Source organism: Oncorhynchus tshawytscha, linkage group LG33 (genome assembly GCF_018296145.1).
Source record: "Oncorhynchus tshawytscha isolate Ot180627B linkage group LG33, Otsh_v2.0, whole genome shotgun sequence".
NCBI lineage: Eukaryota > Metazoa > Chordata > Actinopteri > Salmoniformes > Salmonidae > Oncorhynchus > Oncorhynchus tshawytscha.
In genome coordinates this window covers 4571832-4589435 of record NC_056461.1, presented here as the reverse complement: position 1 = coordinate 4589435, position 17604 = coordinate 4571832, and the positions used below count along the sequence as shown (strand labels likewise).

Sequence of the window (17604 nt, the reverse complement as noted above, 5' to 3'; positions counted from 1 at the left end):
TGTTTGGTCAGGGTGTGATCTGAGTGGGCATTCTGTGTTGGATGTCTAGTTTGTCTGTTTCTGTGTTTGGCCTGATATGGTTCTCAATCAGAGGCAGGTGTTAGTCATTGTCTCTGATTGGGAACCATATTTAGGTAGCCTGTTTTGTCATTGTGGATGATTGTCTATGTTATGTTGCTTGTTAGCACAGTGTTTGATTAGCGTCACGGTTGTCACTTTGTAGTGTTCAGTTTTTTCCATTAAAATGATGAACACTTACCACGCCGCATCTTGGTCCTCCTCTCTATCTCCAGACGACATCCGTGACACCGTGACATAATTTTCTAGAATTTTCCAAGCTGTATAAAGGCACAGTCAACTTAGTGTATGTAAACTTCTGACCCACTGGAATTGTGATACTGTGAATTATTAGTGAAATAATCTGTCTGTAAAAAAATAGTTGGAAAAATGACGTGTCATGCACAAAGTAGTTGTCCTAACCGACTTGCCAAAACTATAGTTTGTTGACAACAAATGTGTGGAGTTGTTGAAAAACTACTTTTAATGACTCCAACCTAAGTGTATGTAAACTTCCGACTTCAAAGTTCTAATATCTTTCCAATACTTTTTCTGGTAGATTTTTAAGATGTAAAATTTTTGAGGGAAAAAATGTACACTGAACAAAAATATAAAAGCAACATGTGAAGTGTTGGTCCCATGTTTCATGAGCTGAAATAAAAAATCTCAACATTTATGTGGCATTTATGTGGTGTGGCATATCAAGAAGCTGATTAAACAGCATGATCATTACAAAGGGGCACTTTGTGCTAGGGACAATAAAAGGCCACAAAATGTGCAGTTTTGTCACACAACACACAATGCCACAGATTTGATGGAGCGTGCAATTGGCACGCTGACTGCAGGAATGTCCACCAGAGCTGTTGCCAGGTAATTGAATGTTCATTTCACTACCATAAGCCACCTCCTTCATCATTTTAGAGAAGTGGGCAGTACGTCCTACTGGCCTCACAACCGCAGACCACGTGTAACTATGCCAGCCCAAGACCTCTACATCCGGCATCTTCATCTGCGACCAGCCACCCGGACAGCTGATGAAACTGTGGGTTTGCACAACTGAAAAATGTCTACATAAACGGTCAAACGGCATCGCGTGCTCATCGTCCTCACCAGGGTCTTGACTTGACTGCAGTTCAGCATCGTAACTGACTTCAGTGGGCAAATGCTCACCTTTGATGGCAATCGGCACACTGGAGAAGTGTGCTCTTCACGGATGAATCCCGCTTTCAACTGTACCGGGCAGATGGCAGACAGCGTGTATGGCATTGTGTGGGGCGTGTAGTTTGCTGATGTCAATGGGGTTATGGTATGGGCAGGCATAAGCTACGGACAACTAACACATTCGCATTTTATCAATGGCAAGTTGAATGCACAGACACAGCGTGACGAGATCCTGAGGCCCATTGTCATGCCATTCATCTGCAACCATCACCTCATGTTTCAGCATGATAATGCACGGCCCCATGTCGCAAGGATCTGTACACAATTCCTGGAGGCTGAAAATGTCCCAGTTCTTCCACGGCCTACATACTCACCAGACATGTCACCCATTGAGCACGTTTGGGATGCTCTGTATCGACGTGTACGACAACGTGTTCCAGTTCTTACAATTTCCAGCAACTTCGCACAGCCATTGAAGAGGAATGGGACAACATTCCACAGACCACAATCAACAGCCTGATCAACTCTATGCAAAAGAGATGTGTCATGCTGCATGGGACAAATGATGGTCACTCCAGATACTGACTGGTTTTCTGATTCACGCCCCTACATTTGTTTTAAGGTATCTGTGACCAACAAATACGTATTCCCAGTCATGTCAAATCCATAGATTAGGGCCTAATGAATTTATTTAAATTGACTGATTTCTTTATATGAACTGTAACTCAGAAAAATCTTTGAAATTGTTGCATTTTGCGTTTATATTTTTGTTCAGTGTATATATGCCTTAATAAATTTTAAAAAGAGACTCTTAGCTTTCATTTGACAGCCAATTTGACCTGCTCTTATGAATTTCACATGTTGGTGCTCGTGTCCTTTTACATGGAAATGCCCATATATTGCATAGTACCGGTATTCCTACAACTTTCCAGAGAAATACTGGAAATCAAGGCTAAGAGATGCAGCAAGGATTTCAGTATAATACTGTGGTGGATGACTATGAGAGCCAGTCACACGGTGGATGGTGTCTATGTTGCTGTGCTGTCATCCTACTGTGTTGGATAACATCAAAGTGCTGCTAGGTATACTTAGAGGTTGAAGAGGACAGGATAGTGTGAGATAATCTCTCCGTCTGACAGTTTGTGTGTGTTTCTCTGTACTGTATGAGTGTTTGTCTAGCTGCACAGAATGTATGTGCGTGTGTCCTGTATGAGTGTTTGTCTTGCCCCCTCAGTGAGTAGCCGATCATTGCTGTTCCATTACCATGCACTACAGTGAAAGGTCTGATTGCAGTGTTGACACCATGGACAGGCCTGCCTATTGTCTGCATTATGCTGTGTGTGTATGGTAACGGTGAGTGAGTGATTATGTTGTGTGTGTCCCTTTCAACAGCATCTCTCTGGCGGTGTGTGTGTGTGTGTGTGTGTGTGTGTGTGTGTGTGCGCGTGTGTGTGTGGTGAGAGATATGACCTGTTGGTGATACAATATGCGAGACGAGTGTATCTGTGAATATAAACATAATGTTATGAGTATGTCTGAGTTGATATGCCAACATCTCTCCTCCTGGTGGATATGAATTTAGAATAGGGGTTATAATGGTTATGTGTGGCCATGCTTATGGGTTATAATGGTTATGTGTGGCCATGCTTATGGGTTATAATGGTTATGTGTGGCCATGCTTATGGATAAATGTATTCAGTATGTGTCACCCCCCCTCTCTCTGTAAAAAAGGGTGGGGTCTGCTTCTAAAGAAAAGACCTCTGTAATAGACTCATCTAACATCCTCTCTTGTTTTTCCTCATGTCTACTCTTTCCTGTCCTTCACCTCTCCTCTGAGAGAAAGAGGGATGAAAAAAGCAGGGAGAGCGGGTGTGTCCTGGAGGGGGATGATAAAAGCAGGGAGAGCGGGTGTGTCCTGGAGGGGGATGATAAAAGCAGGGAGAGCGGGTGTGTCCTGGAGGGGGATGATAAAAGCAGGGAGAGCGGGTGTGTCCTGGAGGGGATGATAAAAGCAGGGAGAGCGGGTGTGTCCTGGAGGAGGATGATAAAAGCAGGGAGAGCGGGTGTGTCCTGGAGGGGGATGATAAAAGCAGGGAGAGCGGGTGTGTCCTGGAGGGGGATGATAAAAGCAGGGAGAGCGGGTGTGTCCTGGAGGGGGATGATAAAAGCAGGGAGAGCGGGTGTGTCCTGGAGGGGGATGATAAAAGCAGGGAGAGCGGGTGTGTCCTGGAGGGGATGGTAAAAGCAGGGAGAGCGGGTGTGTCCTGGAGGGGGATGGTAAAAGCAGGGAGAGCGGGTGTGTCCTGGAGGGGGATGATAAAAGCAGGGAGAGCGGGTGTGTCCCGGAGGGGGATGGTAAAAGCAGGGAGAGCGGTTGTGTCCTGGAGCGGGATGATAAAGGGATGGGGTCCGACCTATTTCCCTTCACTCATCCACTTTAGGTTAATGAAAAAAAGCTAATCCTTCCATACCTCTATCCTGCCATCCCCTCATCACTGGGTAAATTGGAAAATGCAGCATAAAACATGTATTTTATGAAGGTTACAGGTAAGGGTTAAACTGTGTTTGTATGTGTGTGTGTGTTTGTATGTGTGTGTGTGTGTGTGTCGAAAATGTACAAAAACAGAGAAAACATTTATATTTTACTGTCATTCTGTTACCAAACTTTACATCTGCACACACAAACAGGGTTTAACCCCTACCTGTAACCTCCATAAAATACACTTCCCAATTTACTGTGTATGTGTGTTTGTGTCTGTGTGTCTGTGTGATGGGAACGAGGTCCACCTCCTTAAATTGGGACACAGTCAGCAATGTTACGAGTGTGTTGTTTATGTGTCTAAGGGGTGTAGATGGCAATAGCACAGCACAGTGTGCCCTGAATTGATTTCTGTTAGAAATAACCAAAGATTGGAAATTGGATCCTCTGGCAGAAGCCCTGGTTTTTCAGATGGGCCTGTTACAGTCATGTTAGGACTACTGATCATAGACTGACAGTAGGATTTGTTTTGGGGCCTCGTTGGATGTAGGCCGACTCAATGGTGACTGTGATTTATAATGATGATGAAAACCTAGAAAATAATGACTAGAATAATCTGGAATAAATAGATTATATTTCTATCAATAAAACACATACAATTATGATGGTGGTTGTGACGATGATAATGATGATGACACCTTGGTCCTTAACAGAATACGTGGAAAATGTGGACAACTACAAATACTTAGGTGTCTGGTTAGACTGTAAACTCTCCTTCCAGACCCACATCCAGACCCACATCAAACATCTCCAATCCAAAGTTAAATCTAGAATTGGCTTCCTATTTCGCAACAAAGCATCCTTCACTCATGCTGCAAAACATACCCTTGTAAAACTGACCATCCTACCAATCCTCGACTTCGGCAATGTCATTTACAAAATAGCCTCCAATACCCTACTCAACAAATTGGATGCAGTCTATCACACCATTGCGACCTGTACGCTCTCGTTGGCTGGCCCTCGCTTCATACTCGTCGCCAAACCCACTGGCTCCATGTCATCTACAAGACCCTGCAAGGTAAAGTCCCACCTTATCTCAGCTCGCTGGTCACCATAGCATCACCCACCTGTAGCACGCGCTCCAGCAGGTATATCTCTCTGGTCACCCCCAGAACCAATTCTTTCTTTGGCCGCCTCTCCTACCAGTTCTCTGCTGCCAATGACTGGAACGAACTACAAAAATCTCTGAAACTGGAAACACTTATCTCCCTCACTAGCTTTAAGCACCAACTGTCAGAGCAGCTCACAGATTACTGCACCTGTACATAGCCCACCTATAATTTAGCCCAAACAACTACCTCTCCCCCTACTGTATTTATTTATTTATGAATGTATTGTTGTAAATCCCTTTTGGTATTTGTGAGTTAAACATTATTCAACTGTCTGTTGTGTCGTTGCATTACATCTATTTTGGTTATAAAACTACAGTAAGTAAAGTGGATTAACACCCAGTTACAGAAGGATGGTAACAGAATGACATCATGGGTCCCTGATCAGTACTCTACAGAAATGTATAATTATGATGCATCCTGAACAGGTACACAAAGGTAGAACAATTCAATATTATCCTTTGCATGTTTGGGTATTATTCTACACACTGGCTAGTATTCTAATGAGGTCCACCCCCAAACAAGACCAAATTTGGTTGGTCCTGACCAGACCAAATCTCTACCAATCACAGCCATCTATGTTTTACAAGTTTAGACATCACAGTTTAGCACAGTAGAATACAGTACATCACAGCACAGTAGAGTTCAGTATAGTACAGCACAGTATAGTACAGTACAGTAGAGTTCAGTACAGTCCTCAGAGCATGCGCAGACCAGCGTGTGTTTATGGATATATTCAATCAATCCCTATCCCAATCTGCTGTCCCCACATGCTTCAAGATGGCCACCATTGTTCCTGTTCCAAAGAAAGCTAAGGTAACTGAAATAAATGACTATCCTCTGTCATCATGAAGTGCTTTGACAGACTAGTCAAGGATCATATCACCATAGACCCACTTCAATTTGCTTACCGCACCAATAGGTCCACAGACGATGCAATCGCCATCACACTGCCCTATCCTATCTGGAAAAGATCTATGCCTATTTAACCAGTTGGCTTTAGGGGGCGCTATTTTAATTTTTGGATGAAAACGTTCCCGTTTTAAACAAGATATTTTGTCACGAAAAGATGCTTGACTATGCATATAATTGATAGATTTGGAAAGAAGACACTCTGACATTTCCAAAACTGCAAAGATATTGTCTGTGAGTGCCACAGAACTGATGTTACAGGCGAAACCCAGATAAAAATCCAACCAGGAAGTGCCGCATTTTTTGAAACCGCCTCATGCCAATGACTCCTTATATGGCTGTGAAGGAGCTACGAATGAGCTTACGTTTTCCACGTTTTCCCCAAGGTGTCTACAGCATTGTGATGTCTTTTTAGGCATTTCTCTTGAAGAATGGCTGTAAGGGACCATATATGGCATGTGGTCACATGGTGTCTCCCGCAGAAAACCTTGCGTAAAATACTGAGGTAGCCATTTTTCCAATCGCTTCTTATGAGAAACCAACTGCCTCGACGGATATATTATCGAATATATTTGTTAAAAACACCTTGAGGATGGATCCTAAACAACGTTTGCCGTGTTTCTGTCGATATTATGGAGCAAATTTTGAAAAATGTTTGGCGTTATAGTTGTAGCATTTTAGCGTCAATTTCTCAGCCAAGCATGATGAACAAACGGGAGCTATTTCGCCTACAAAAAATAATATTTTTGGAAAAAAAGGAACATTTGCTATCTAACTGGGAGTCTCCTGAGTGAAAGCATCTGAAGTTCTTCAAAGGTAAATGATTTAATTTGGTTGCTTTTCTTATTTTCGTGAAACTGTTGCCTGCTGCCAGCAGAGCCTAGCATAGCATTATGCCATGATAAACTTACACAAATGCTTGTCTAGCGTTGGCTGTAACGCATATTTTGAAAATCTGAGATGACAGTGTTAACAAAAGGCTAAGCTTGTGTTTGAATATATTTATGTCATTTAATTTGCAATTTTCGTGAATAGGAAAAGTTTATAGGGGTATTTATGTCCGTTGCGTTATGCTAATGCATTTGAGGCTATGATTACGCTCCCGGATACGGGTTTGCTCGTCGCAAAAGGTTAAGAATGCTGTTCATTGACTACAGCTCAGCATTCAACACCATAGTACCCTCCAAACTCATCATTAAGCTTGAGACCCTGCGTCTCGACCCTGCCCTCTGCAACTGGGTCCTGGACTTCCTGACGGCCGCCCCCAGGTGGTGAAGGTAGGAAACAATATCTCCACTCTGCTGATCCTCAACACTGGGGCCCCACAAGGGTGCGTTCTCTGCCCCCTCCTGTACGCCTCCAACTCAATCATCAAGTTTTCAGACAATACAACAGTGGTAGGCTTGATTAATAACAATGACGAGACAGCCTACAGGGAAGACTTGAGGGCCCTCAGAGTGTGGTGTCAGCAAAATAACCTCTCACTCAATGTCAGCAAAACAAAAGAGATGATTGTGGACTTCAGGAAAGGGATCCATATCGACAGGACAACAGTGGAAAGTTTTAAGTTCCTTGGTGTACATATCACTGACAAACTGAAATGGTCCACGCACACAGACAGTGTGGTGAAGGAGGCGCAACAGCGCTTCTTCAACCTCAGGAGGCTGAAAAAATGTGGCTTGTCACCAAAAACCCTCACTAACTTTTACAGGTGCACAAACTAGAGTATCCTGTCGGGCTGTATCACTGCCTGGTATGGCAACTGCACCACCCAAAACTTGCAAGGTTCTCCAGAGGGTGGTGCGGTCTGCACAACGCATCACCGGGGGCAAACGTCCTGCCCTCCAGGACACTTACAACACCCGATGTCACAGGAAGGCAAAAAAAGATAATCAGGACAATAACCACCTGAGCCACTGCCTGTTCCTGAGCCACTGCCTGTTCACCCAGCTTCCATCCAGAAGGCGAGGTCATTACAGATGCATCAAAGCTGGGACAGAGAAATTAAAAAACAGATTCTATCTCAAAGCCATCAGATTGTTAAACAGTCACCACTAGCACAGAGAGGTGGCTGCCTACCTACAGACTTGATATCAATAGCCACTTTAATAAATGGAACACTAGTCACTTTAATAATCACACTTTAAGAATGTTTACATATCTCGCATTATTCATCTCATATGTATATAATGAATACTGTATCCTTCACTATCTATTCTTACTATCTGTTGCATCTTAGCCGCTCTGCCACTGCACATCCATATATTTTATACTTATACAGTGCCTTGCGAAAGTATTCGGCCCCCTTGAACTTTGCGACCTTTTGCCACATTTCAGGCTTCAAACATAAAGATATAAAACTGTATTTTTTTGTGAAGAATCAACAACAAGTGGGACACAATCATGAAGTGGAACGACATTTATTGGATATTTCAAACTTTTTTAACAAATCAAAAACTGAAAAATTGGGAGTGCAAAATTATTCAGCCCCCTTAAGTTAATACTTTGTAGCGCCACCTTTTGCTGCGATTACAGCTGTAAGTCGCTTGGGGTATGTCTCTATCAGTTTTGCACATCGAGAGACTGAAATTTTTTCCCATTCCTCCTTGCAAAACAGCTCGAGCACAGTGAGGTTGGATGGAGAGCATTTGTGAACAGCAGTTTTCAGTTCTTTCCACAGATTCTCGATTGGATTCAGGTCTGGACTTTGACTTGGCCATTCTAACACCTGGATATGTTTATTTTTGAACCATTCCATTGTAGATTTTGCTTTATGTTTTGGATCATTGTCTTGTTGGAAGACAAATCTCCGTCCCAGTCTCAGGTCTTTTGCAGACTCCATCAGGTTTTCTTCCAGAATGGTCCTGTATTTGGCTCCATCCATCTTCCCATCAATTTTAACCATCTTCCCTGTCCCTGCTGAAGAAAAGCAGGCCCAGACCATGATGCTGCCACCACCATGTTTGACAGTGGGGATGGTGTGTTCAGGGTAATGAGCTGTGTTGCTTTTACGCCCAACATAACGTTTTGCATTGTTGCCAAAAAGTTCCATTTTGGTTTCATCTGACCAGAGCACCTTCTTCCACATGTTTGGTGTGTCTCCCAGGTGGCTTGTGGCAAACTTTAAACAACACTTTTTATGGATATCTTTAAGAAATGGCTTTCTTCTTGCCACTCTTCCATAAAGGCCAGATTTGTGCAATATACGACTGATTGTTGTCCTATGGACAGAGTCTCCCACCTCAGCTGTAGATCTCTGCAGTTCATCCAGAGTGATCATGTGCCTCTTGGCTGCATCTCTGATCAGTCTTCTCCTTGTATGAGCTGAAAGTTTAGAGGGACGGCCAGGTCTTGGTAGATTTGCAGTGGTCTGATACTCCTTCCATTTCAATATTATCGCTTGCACAGTGCTCCTTGGGATGTTTAAAGCTTGGGAAATCTTTTTGTATCCAAATCCGGCTTTAAACTTCTTCACAACAGTATCTCGGACCTGCCTGGTGTGTTCCTTGTTCTTCATGATGCTCTCTGCGCTTTTAACGGACCTCTGAGACTATCACAGTGCAGGTGCATTTATACGGAGACTTGATTACACACAGGTGGATTGTATTTATCATCATTAGTCATTTAGGTCAACATTGGATCATTCAGAGATCCTCACTGAACTTCTAGAGAGAGTTTGCTGCACTGAAAGTAAAGGGGTGCAATTGTTAGATATTACCTGTTAAGATACTGCTGCACTGTGATTTGAGTAGAGTATAGTTCAGTTCCGTAAAGTAAAGTGCAATACAATTGAGCAAATTATACTGTACTCTACTGTACTGTACTATACTAAACTCTACTGTACAGTACAGTAGTGTACTGACCTATACTCTACTTTTCTTTACTTTTCTTTACTTTACTGTAGTGTGTTCTACTGTACTGTTCTGTGCTGTCCAAACTTGTGAAACAGACATCTATGATTGGTTCAGAGTTGGAATGAACCCATTTCATGAAGCTCCTGACGAAAAGTTATTGTGCTGACGTTGCGTCCAGAGGCCGTTTGGAACTCGGTAGTGAGTGTTGCAAACGAGGACAGGCAATTTTTATGCGCTACCCACTTCAGCACTCCGCAGTCCTGTTCTGTTCTGTGAGATTGTGTGGCCTACCACTTCGCGGTTGAGCCGTTGTTGCTCCAAAACATTTCCACTTCACAATAACATCACTTACAGTTGACCGGGGCAGCGATAGCAGGGAAGAAATTTGACCAAATTACTTGTTGGAAAGGTGGCATCCTATGACGGTGCCACGTTGAAAGTCATTGAGTTCTTCAGTACGGGCCATTCTATTGCCAGTGTTTGTCTATGGAGATTGCATGGCGGTGTGCTTGGTTTTGTACACCTGTCAGCAATGGGTGTGGCTGAAATAGCCAAAACCACTGATTCAAGAGAAAATTTTCCTTGAGAATTGTTTTTGTTGACAATTTTGCGAGAATGAATCAGTCACTCAGATATGACCCAGTCACTCAACATTGCATAAGTCATTGCAAAATGTGTAGAATTGCAGGAAATTTGCTGTAAAAACTGAACATTTCTCTTTTTGCCCCATGGCAAAATTAGTAAATTTGCATGAAATTAGTTATAAAATTGCAAAATATTATTTCTGCCCCATGGCAAAATGTTTGGAATTGCAACTAAATTAACTCTAAAACTTAATTTATTTCCTCCCTCCATCAAAAGGGGAGTCACTAAAACGTTTAGCCTGCGAGATAGGGGCCCCGAACAAAATGTTGATTAGGGCACCAAAAAGGGTAAGCAGACAAGTGAATTGAAAAAAAAGTCTGATTTTGACCAGCATAATGGTTTTGATACATGTTTTATCACTTCAAAATATGCCGGAGTATTGGCATTCACCTGCCCAAACCCCATCCCACCCTTATAGGCAGCCAACGTAGGGGAAACCATGATCCTGCTTTTTTTACTGGTAGGATTTGGTCACTGCAGATGAAGCTGCATTCTTACATTGACTGACTGGTTTCCTAGAGGAATAGGGAGAGCCATAAAGAGGTAGACTCCTCTTTTGCTGCAGTAATATATGTTTTAGACTTGGTCAATCTTGGGGTTGCCATACCTGAGGTAGGTAGTCTACAGATTCAAATTAATTTGGAGAACATATCTCAATATCATCAATTCAGTATTGATGTTTTCCTGAGCGCGAGCACAGTACTGTTCTTTTTATGCTGTCATGATCTCAACAGGGCTTCGCTGCCTGGCGTATGCAGCTCTATTCTACCGTGAACTAAAAAGCATTCTGATTAATAATGAATGTGTTTTCCTTTTAGTTCCTGGACATTGTCTACCACCACAGTCAACAACTCAATCAATACGGCAACACACGTTTCATAGCGCCGAACTAATTCAGTTCAAATTGTATAATATTAACCACGTTCAAATATGCCCCTAAATAGTGTTGTCGTTTAGCGACGTTTGGTCACCGTGGCATCGGGCTGAGCTGCGAAGCTCTCATATCTAGCCGAACGCTTCAGCCACTTCAAGCTGGTGGCGACTGGTCGATTCAAAGGTTGAAATAGTGTCCAATATCGCTTTTTGCAGAGGAAAACGGAGAGAATGATTCAAAAGCAGTCTCTGACTCAGTGCTGGGAAATGCAACATAAATATAGTGAACATTTGGAGAGCCTACACATGAGTTACATAAACGTTTAAATTGTTCATTTTTACGCATGTTCCGATTTATAACACTATAATTACATGGTTTACTTTTGACAATTAATTAATATCTATATAGCATCATTCGTGTGTTTATTTCTGCTGCTTATTGAATTTGGTGCGATAAGTTTTTTTCTTCTTCAATCCATACAAAAATCCTGCAGTAACCTAAGCCACGAGCGCCATATGACAACACCAGAGACCTGCATTCAACAGATAACACATAAACACACACGTCTACTTCAAGGCTACAGTAGCCGCAAACACTTAGCTGAAGGACCGAAATGTGTTCATTTACCGTTGGTTGAAAGTCAACAGTTTGGTAGAAGCTGGGTCCACACTGTTCATGTCCCCCATGCGATACCAGTCTAGCACTCAGAGCTTGTTTTCCTATTTCTTCTTATTCACTAGGACTCATACTGCTTTCAAACTCCCTATTCTTACTCCTTGTTTTCCCCACTGCATTCAATTCGGCTATTCTCCTTCCTTGCGCGCGCAGTTGATGCTGATGAGACTGGTTTGTCCTTGCAGCATGTGGCAGCAGGGGGTTTCCTAGCAAAACTCCGTGCGGATTAGTGGCGTAATATGTGTGTGCGTCTCTGTCTCTCTCCTTTTCTCTCTACATTTACAGTTTGCGCGGTCCACGACGAGCACAGAGCACAAACTCTTCATATGACCCTGGAATTTTATCCACACCAGCCCACATCACTGGTCTTGCTGCCAACTACCCCCCTCTCCCAAATCTTTAGTCTTCTTATAAAGTCATCCATAGTACTTTATTAATAAGTGAAATACAAAGTTGTTTAATCTAACACATCCAAGCAGGAATGCATATATATTACTGTCAAAATTGGACTCCAGAATGTCCTGATTTAGTTTTGTTCAATAGAGATGAATTACATACATTAATTACATACATAACATACATAATTACATACACCTTTATGTGCACTAACTAATATCATAGGTTAATTCATTTGGGGTTCAACACCTGAGGTTCAACACCTGAGGAAGTAGATACTCAAAACACATGAACTAGATTGCTAACTCTAAATATGTGACCGACTGCCTCAATCTGTGTTTTTGACATTGGATAAAAGTAGAGACTTAAAGCTACAGAATGGTACATCATACACTGCAGTTGAGGAACAATGGGAAAGTAATTCTGCTTTGAAAGTTGATAAACTTGTAACTCCACTTTTGAGAAAAATGGCCTTGAATGTTTTGGTACACCTACTGGAGAGCTCTTCTTTGCCAACACCCATTCAGCATCATTCACACCCTCTTAAGCCTTAACCCCACCCATCTCTTTAAGAATTCACCTGTGAGGCCATGTGCTAAACATAGTGAGTTAGGTAGTGTAAATATACACTTTATCTAGTCCTTGGATTATATTCTAATATGACTTTGGTGCAGGTGTTTTTCACCTTAGTGTCTCTGGTAAACTCACACTATATCAAATAAATCTATGTTTATTTGTCACATTGCACAGGATGCAGAAGGTGTAAACGGTACAGTGAAATGGTTACTTCCATATTTGCATAGTAGCAAAATAGAAAATAGAAAGTGTCCAGATCAAAATATTTAATAATTATTAGATGCTTACCCAGGCACCATTTTCTAAATTGATGGGTCATGTGAAAGAAAAGCTATATCCATCCCCCAGCAACATCTAGCTAAGTGGATGGATCACTATTGTCTAGACATGTACACATGTTAATGAAATACAATGGATGGCCGTAATCACCCACAGACACACCTGGCTAACTTGATGGGTCATGTAATCATCTGGCAAAGTGGAGTATTTTGTATAGACATGTAGCTAGCTAGCTAAACAATAATCCCAACACATAGCTACAGTACAAACATATTTCCATAGCCAGCCACCATGCATGAAATGCTGTAGTATGAATCTGCAGCTAAAGCTAGGTTCAATGTTAGCTAGATCATACACGTAACATTCGCTAGCGAGCCAGCAAGCTAACGTTTGCTAGCTAGCGAACAGTATGCTTTAACTTGCAATGAAAACAACTTTCTGACAAAATTAGAAACCTACACTCTTACCCATATAAATGGATGAACGTTATATATTTCAAAAAATCTGCGGTAGCAAGGATTATCTACACATACTGAGCAGCTCATGTTATAGACAGAAGCGTGCTACATGGTAGACTAATCTGTACTCATCTCCCGGCATGTCCAGCCCTTCCACTATCACAGCCAATCATAGCTAGCGGGAAGGTTCCTGACTTTTTCCGTGGCTAAACCAACTCGGCTCGTAATTTAACAATTTTATTCTTATTTAGTGATGGCATACACATTTTTATGAAGGCACATAAAAGGTCACATGTTCCAGAAGGCATTTCTGACAAAAAAATGCATTTTGATAAAGTTTATTTTTTCAAATAACTCTCCTCTGAAGTGGTGACGTGTGACATACATCTAGCTTCTTGAAATGCGTCACATACAGTATAATACCCACTGCTAGTAGGCATGTATTCATCCAACACTAAATTTAATGTCCTAAAAAACTTTACAGGCTTTACTACCCGTGAGACCAATAGGCCCTGGTTAAAAGGGAATAGGGTGCCATTTGGGACACATCCTAGTTCATGTTAGAAATGTTCTAAAGCGTAAAACCCTGTGAGTTTCTCTGACATGGTAATCCAGGAGCAGGGGCAAATTGACCAACTGGCAATTCTGGCAGATGCCAGATGGGCTGGAACATTTTGTTGTTGGGTGGACTGGTCGAAATTGACACACACACACACAAATATATTTTTTTATAAAAATAAAATCTACTTATAATTCGTTTTTCTCAACTTTCAATGTTCAGCTCAATAGCAACTAATTGACATTATATTTGATATGGATTTGATATATGGAGTGGTGCAAGAAATGCGCTCTGGCCATATGAACTCCTGAGTGTCAAGTGGCAAAAAGGAGTCTGGAAGAAAATGTACAGTAAGCTATGCTATGTTTCCCACTCTAACATGAACTAGGATGTGTCCCAAATGGCCCCCTATTCCCTTTTAACCAGGGCCTAGGATAGAATTTGGGATGCAGACATATTATTGGTCACCTGAGGGTGCCTACATATGAAGATCACGAACATTTTTAAATTTTACCTTTATTTAACTAGGCAAGTCAGTTAAGAACAAATTCTTACTTTCAATGACAGCCTAGGAACAGTGGGTTAACTGCCTGTTCAGGGGCAGAACGGCAGATTTGTACCTTGTCAGCTCGGGGGTTTGAACCTTCCGGTTACTAGTCCAACGCTCTAACCACTAGGCTACCCTGCCTTCAAATATAAGGTGTGTGTGTGTGTGCATGTGATGTGTGTCAGTCAGTGTTTGTCATTGTGTGTGTATGCACCCGCATTGACAGTTCATCTGACCAATGATTATGTTAGCCACTGTAATAATGTGTGTGTGTGTTTAGACCAGGTTTGGTGATCTGTGTAGGTTGGAGTAGGTAACCATGGGCACATTGGGGTAACAGAGAGGACAGAATGGGAGGGAGGGGTTAGAGAGGGGAAGGGGGATAGATTACAGTACAATAGATTACCACAATGGTCATCCAACCTGGTCCTAAAGATCTATAGTAGGGTGTGCAGGTTTTTGTTTCTGCCCAGCATTATAACATCTGATACCAAACATAGAGACACAAGTAGGCCTATGGCGATCCATTGTTCACATTTTGAAATCAGGACATTGAGCTGAGACGCATTGAAAAGATATACACTAGGGTTGACTGGCGGGAAACCAGTTACCGAGGTTTACCGGGATTTACCGCCCCAAACTACTCCCTTTTCCCAGGATAAATAACTGTGAGAATGGCGTGAAATGGAACTGTTAAATTACAGCAACAGGGAGCAAAAAAATGCTCCTTTAGCTCTTGGAGTCCCATGCAGGAAAGGCTAGACTAGAATAGCTTGCGGGACATTTTTTATTTTTTGCATTTATTATACAAATAGACTATTTGAATAGTGACGTAAACTCTTGTTCGCTGCATGTTAAATACAGCAGCCAATAAAATGTGTGATTGCGGTAGGTGATAGCAGTCATCTTCGTGAAGAGAAGTGAAAATCTTCTGCATCTAATCCTAATTCAAGAATGTCATTAGAATGATGAAGATAAGGACAATGAAGTGTATTAAGTGTCACCGTTGAAAGCGAGGAAGGAATAAAGCAACAATAGAGAGAGAGAAAGAGGAGGTAGGCTAATAACAGTAGGGGGAATATTATGAAAGGCATATATCATCAGCCTACTAATAATTAAAACATTTAAATAACATTCGCTAGCCTATACTTGTAACTTTGTAGGTCTCATGTGCTGCACCAGAATAGCATGTTCTCTCCCTGCTTTATCATGGTTTGAATGATGTGGGTAATTCTAGTCCATATAATACAATACAGTACAGTAATACAGTTCACACTCAAAAAAGATTAGCCTACTGGAGCTAGTTTAATTTGTTGACTCAAGAGAGCATATAGCTAGCTACACCTATGGGTCGGGATGGAACCTTTGTAAAATACCAGACAATGTTAAACCCTAGGATACACTCTGTAGGTTATAGAGTAAGAATAACTACAACCCTGTAGTTGTTTTATAGTGTGTAGGCCTACTATAAATGACAGTGGTGGGCCGTCAGGGCCAGCAAGGCCTTCTCTGCTGGCCTAAACATCATCAGAATATAATATTTTTTTAAATATATTTTCCCACAAATATGTATTAAATTATTCCCCAGACTAAGAGTTATACTCTTCATTTCATAGCTTTCCTCTTGGTTGCACTGCTTCCAGCCCCAGGTTGAGATTTGGAGGGCTGGTCTTTATGTTAGATCTTTTATCCAATCATCTTCAGGCATCATGTGTTGCCAGGGGTCTAAAATCTGCCCTCCATCCTTCAGAATCAACAGTGCGGGCGCTTGTAGCTTAAAGTGAATGGAAATAAAAATTTAGTGTCAACCAATCAGCTTTAGAGTTGGCTATTGTACGCTTGCTGGTTGGCTCCAGTGTTACACAGCTAGCAGGCGTAGTGCGTGCACGTCTTTTGATTGGATTACCAATATTGAGAGGCAGGTCCTATATGGGCAGGTCTATGCAGAATCTCAGAACTAGGAAACTGAATTTGATAAACGAATTAATTCGCGTACTACTAAGCTGTTTTTTCAACCCACAATGGCGGAAGGAGAAGATATCGATTTGGTCGAGGATATAATTATTACGCCATTCTCAAGACAAACTTTTCAAGAAAAGTTAGACATTGTCAGGAGAGGTCGACGCCGACGCTACAAAGCCTGTCACAGGCGGGAAAGGGGTTCGTTCGCCACTTTCAAAGTTCCAACTACGAGCACTATCAATGGCTCACAGGCTCGGAGAAGCACTGCAAACTGTACTGCTGGGAATGCCTATTATTTGCAAGTGATCGATTTGGTGTTTGGAGCCACACTGGCTTTGCAAACTTGAGTTGTCTAACCAAGGCAGCAACGAGACATCAAAGTACGGCTGGGCACTTACAAGCAATGGTGCTTTTGAAAACTTTTGGGGACACCCGAGTGGATCTACAGCTCAACGAACAAGCGCGCAGGGCAACGAAGCTGCACAATGAAAAGGTATTGTACTCTTCCCCTGCAATTCTCTGAATAAAAATTTCAATTTCAAGGTGACGCAATGCCTGGTTATACTGCGTTTCTGTCTAAATGTATAGTGTCTAGAGCCATGGCACCATAATGATGGTAATAAGAGGTGGATTAATTCGGGTGGGACTGTGTAGGACTTCACTGAAGGCCCAGGCCCCAGAACCATGGCACGCTACTGATAAATGACATTGTGAAAGTGATGCCCCTACACAGGAAATATGTTGCATGTTCAACATTTTTTTATCGAATTAAAGGAAATAGAATTGAATTCAGTGAAATTCAAAGAAATTCAAATGCGTTCTATTCTATGTTAGGTGTAGTTTTAACAAATATACACTGAGTGTACAAAACATTAGGACACCCTAAGCTCCCAAGTGGCCCAGTGGTCTAAGGCACTGCATCTCAGTGCTAGAGGTGTCATTACAGACCCTGGTTTGATTCCAGGCTGCATCATAACCGGCCAAGATTAGGGCGATGCACA

General features: G+C 42.1%; 1 protein-coding gene across 5 annotated transcripts in view; it reads right to left on the bottom strand.

The window, feature by feature from the left end:
* LOC112231482 (GTPase-activating Rap/Ran-GAP domain-like protein 3) overlaps nucleotides 1-17604 on the bottom strand; it is a 155329-nt gene that overhangs the window by 94265 nt on the left and 43460 nt on the right. Inside the window, exon 1 of one of the 5 annotated variants that reach the window (XM_042311753.1) lies at nucleotides 11779-12050. The exons of the other annotated variants lie outside the window; for them this stretch is intronic. Coding sequence (XP_042167687.1) covers nucleotides 11779-11837 — 59 coding nt within the window. The 5' untranslated portion in view covers nucleotides 11838-12050. Of the gene's footprint in view, nucleotides 1-11778; nucleotides 12051-17604 lie in introns of those variants that run through there. 5 annotated transcript variants of the gene reach the window in all.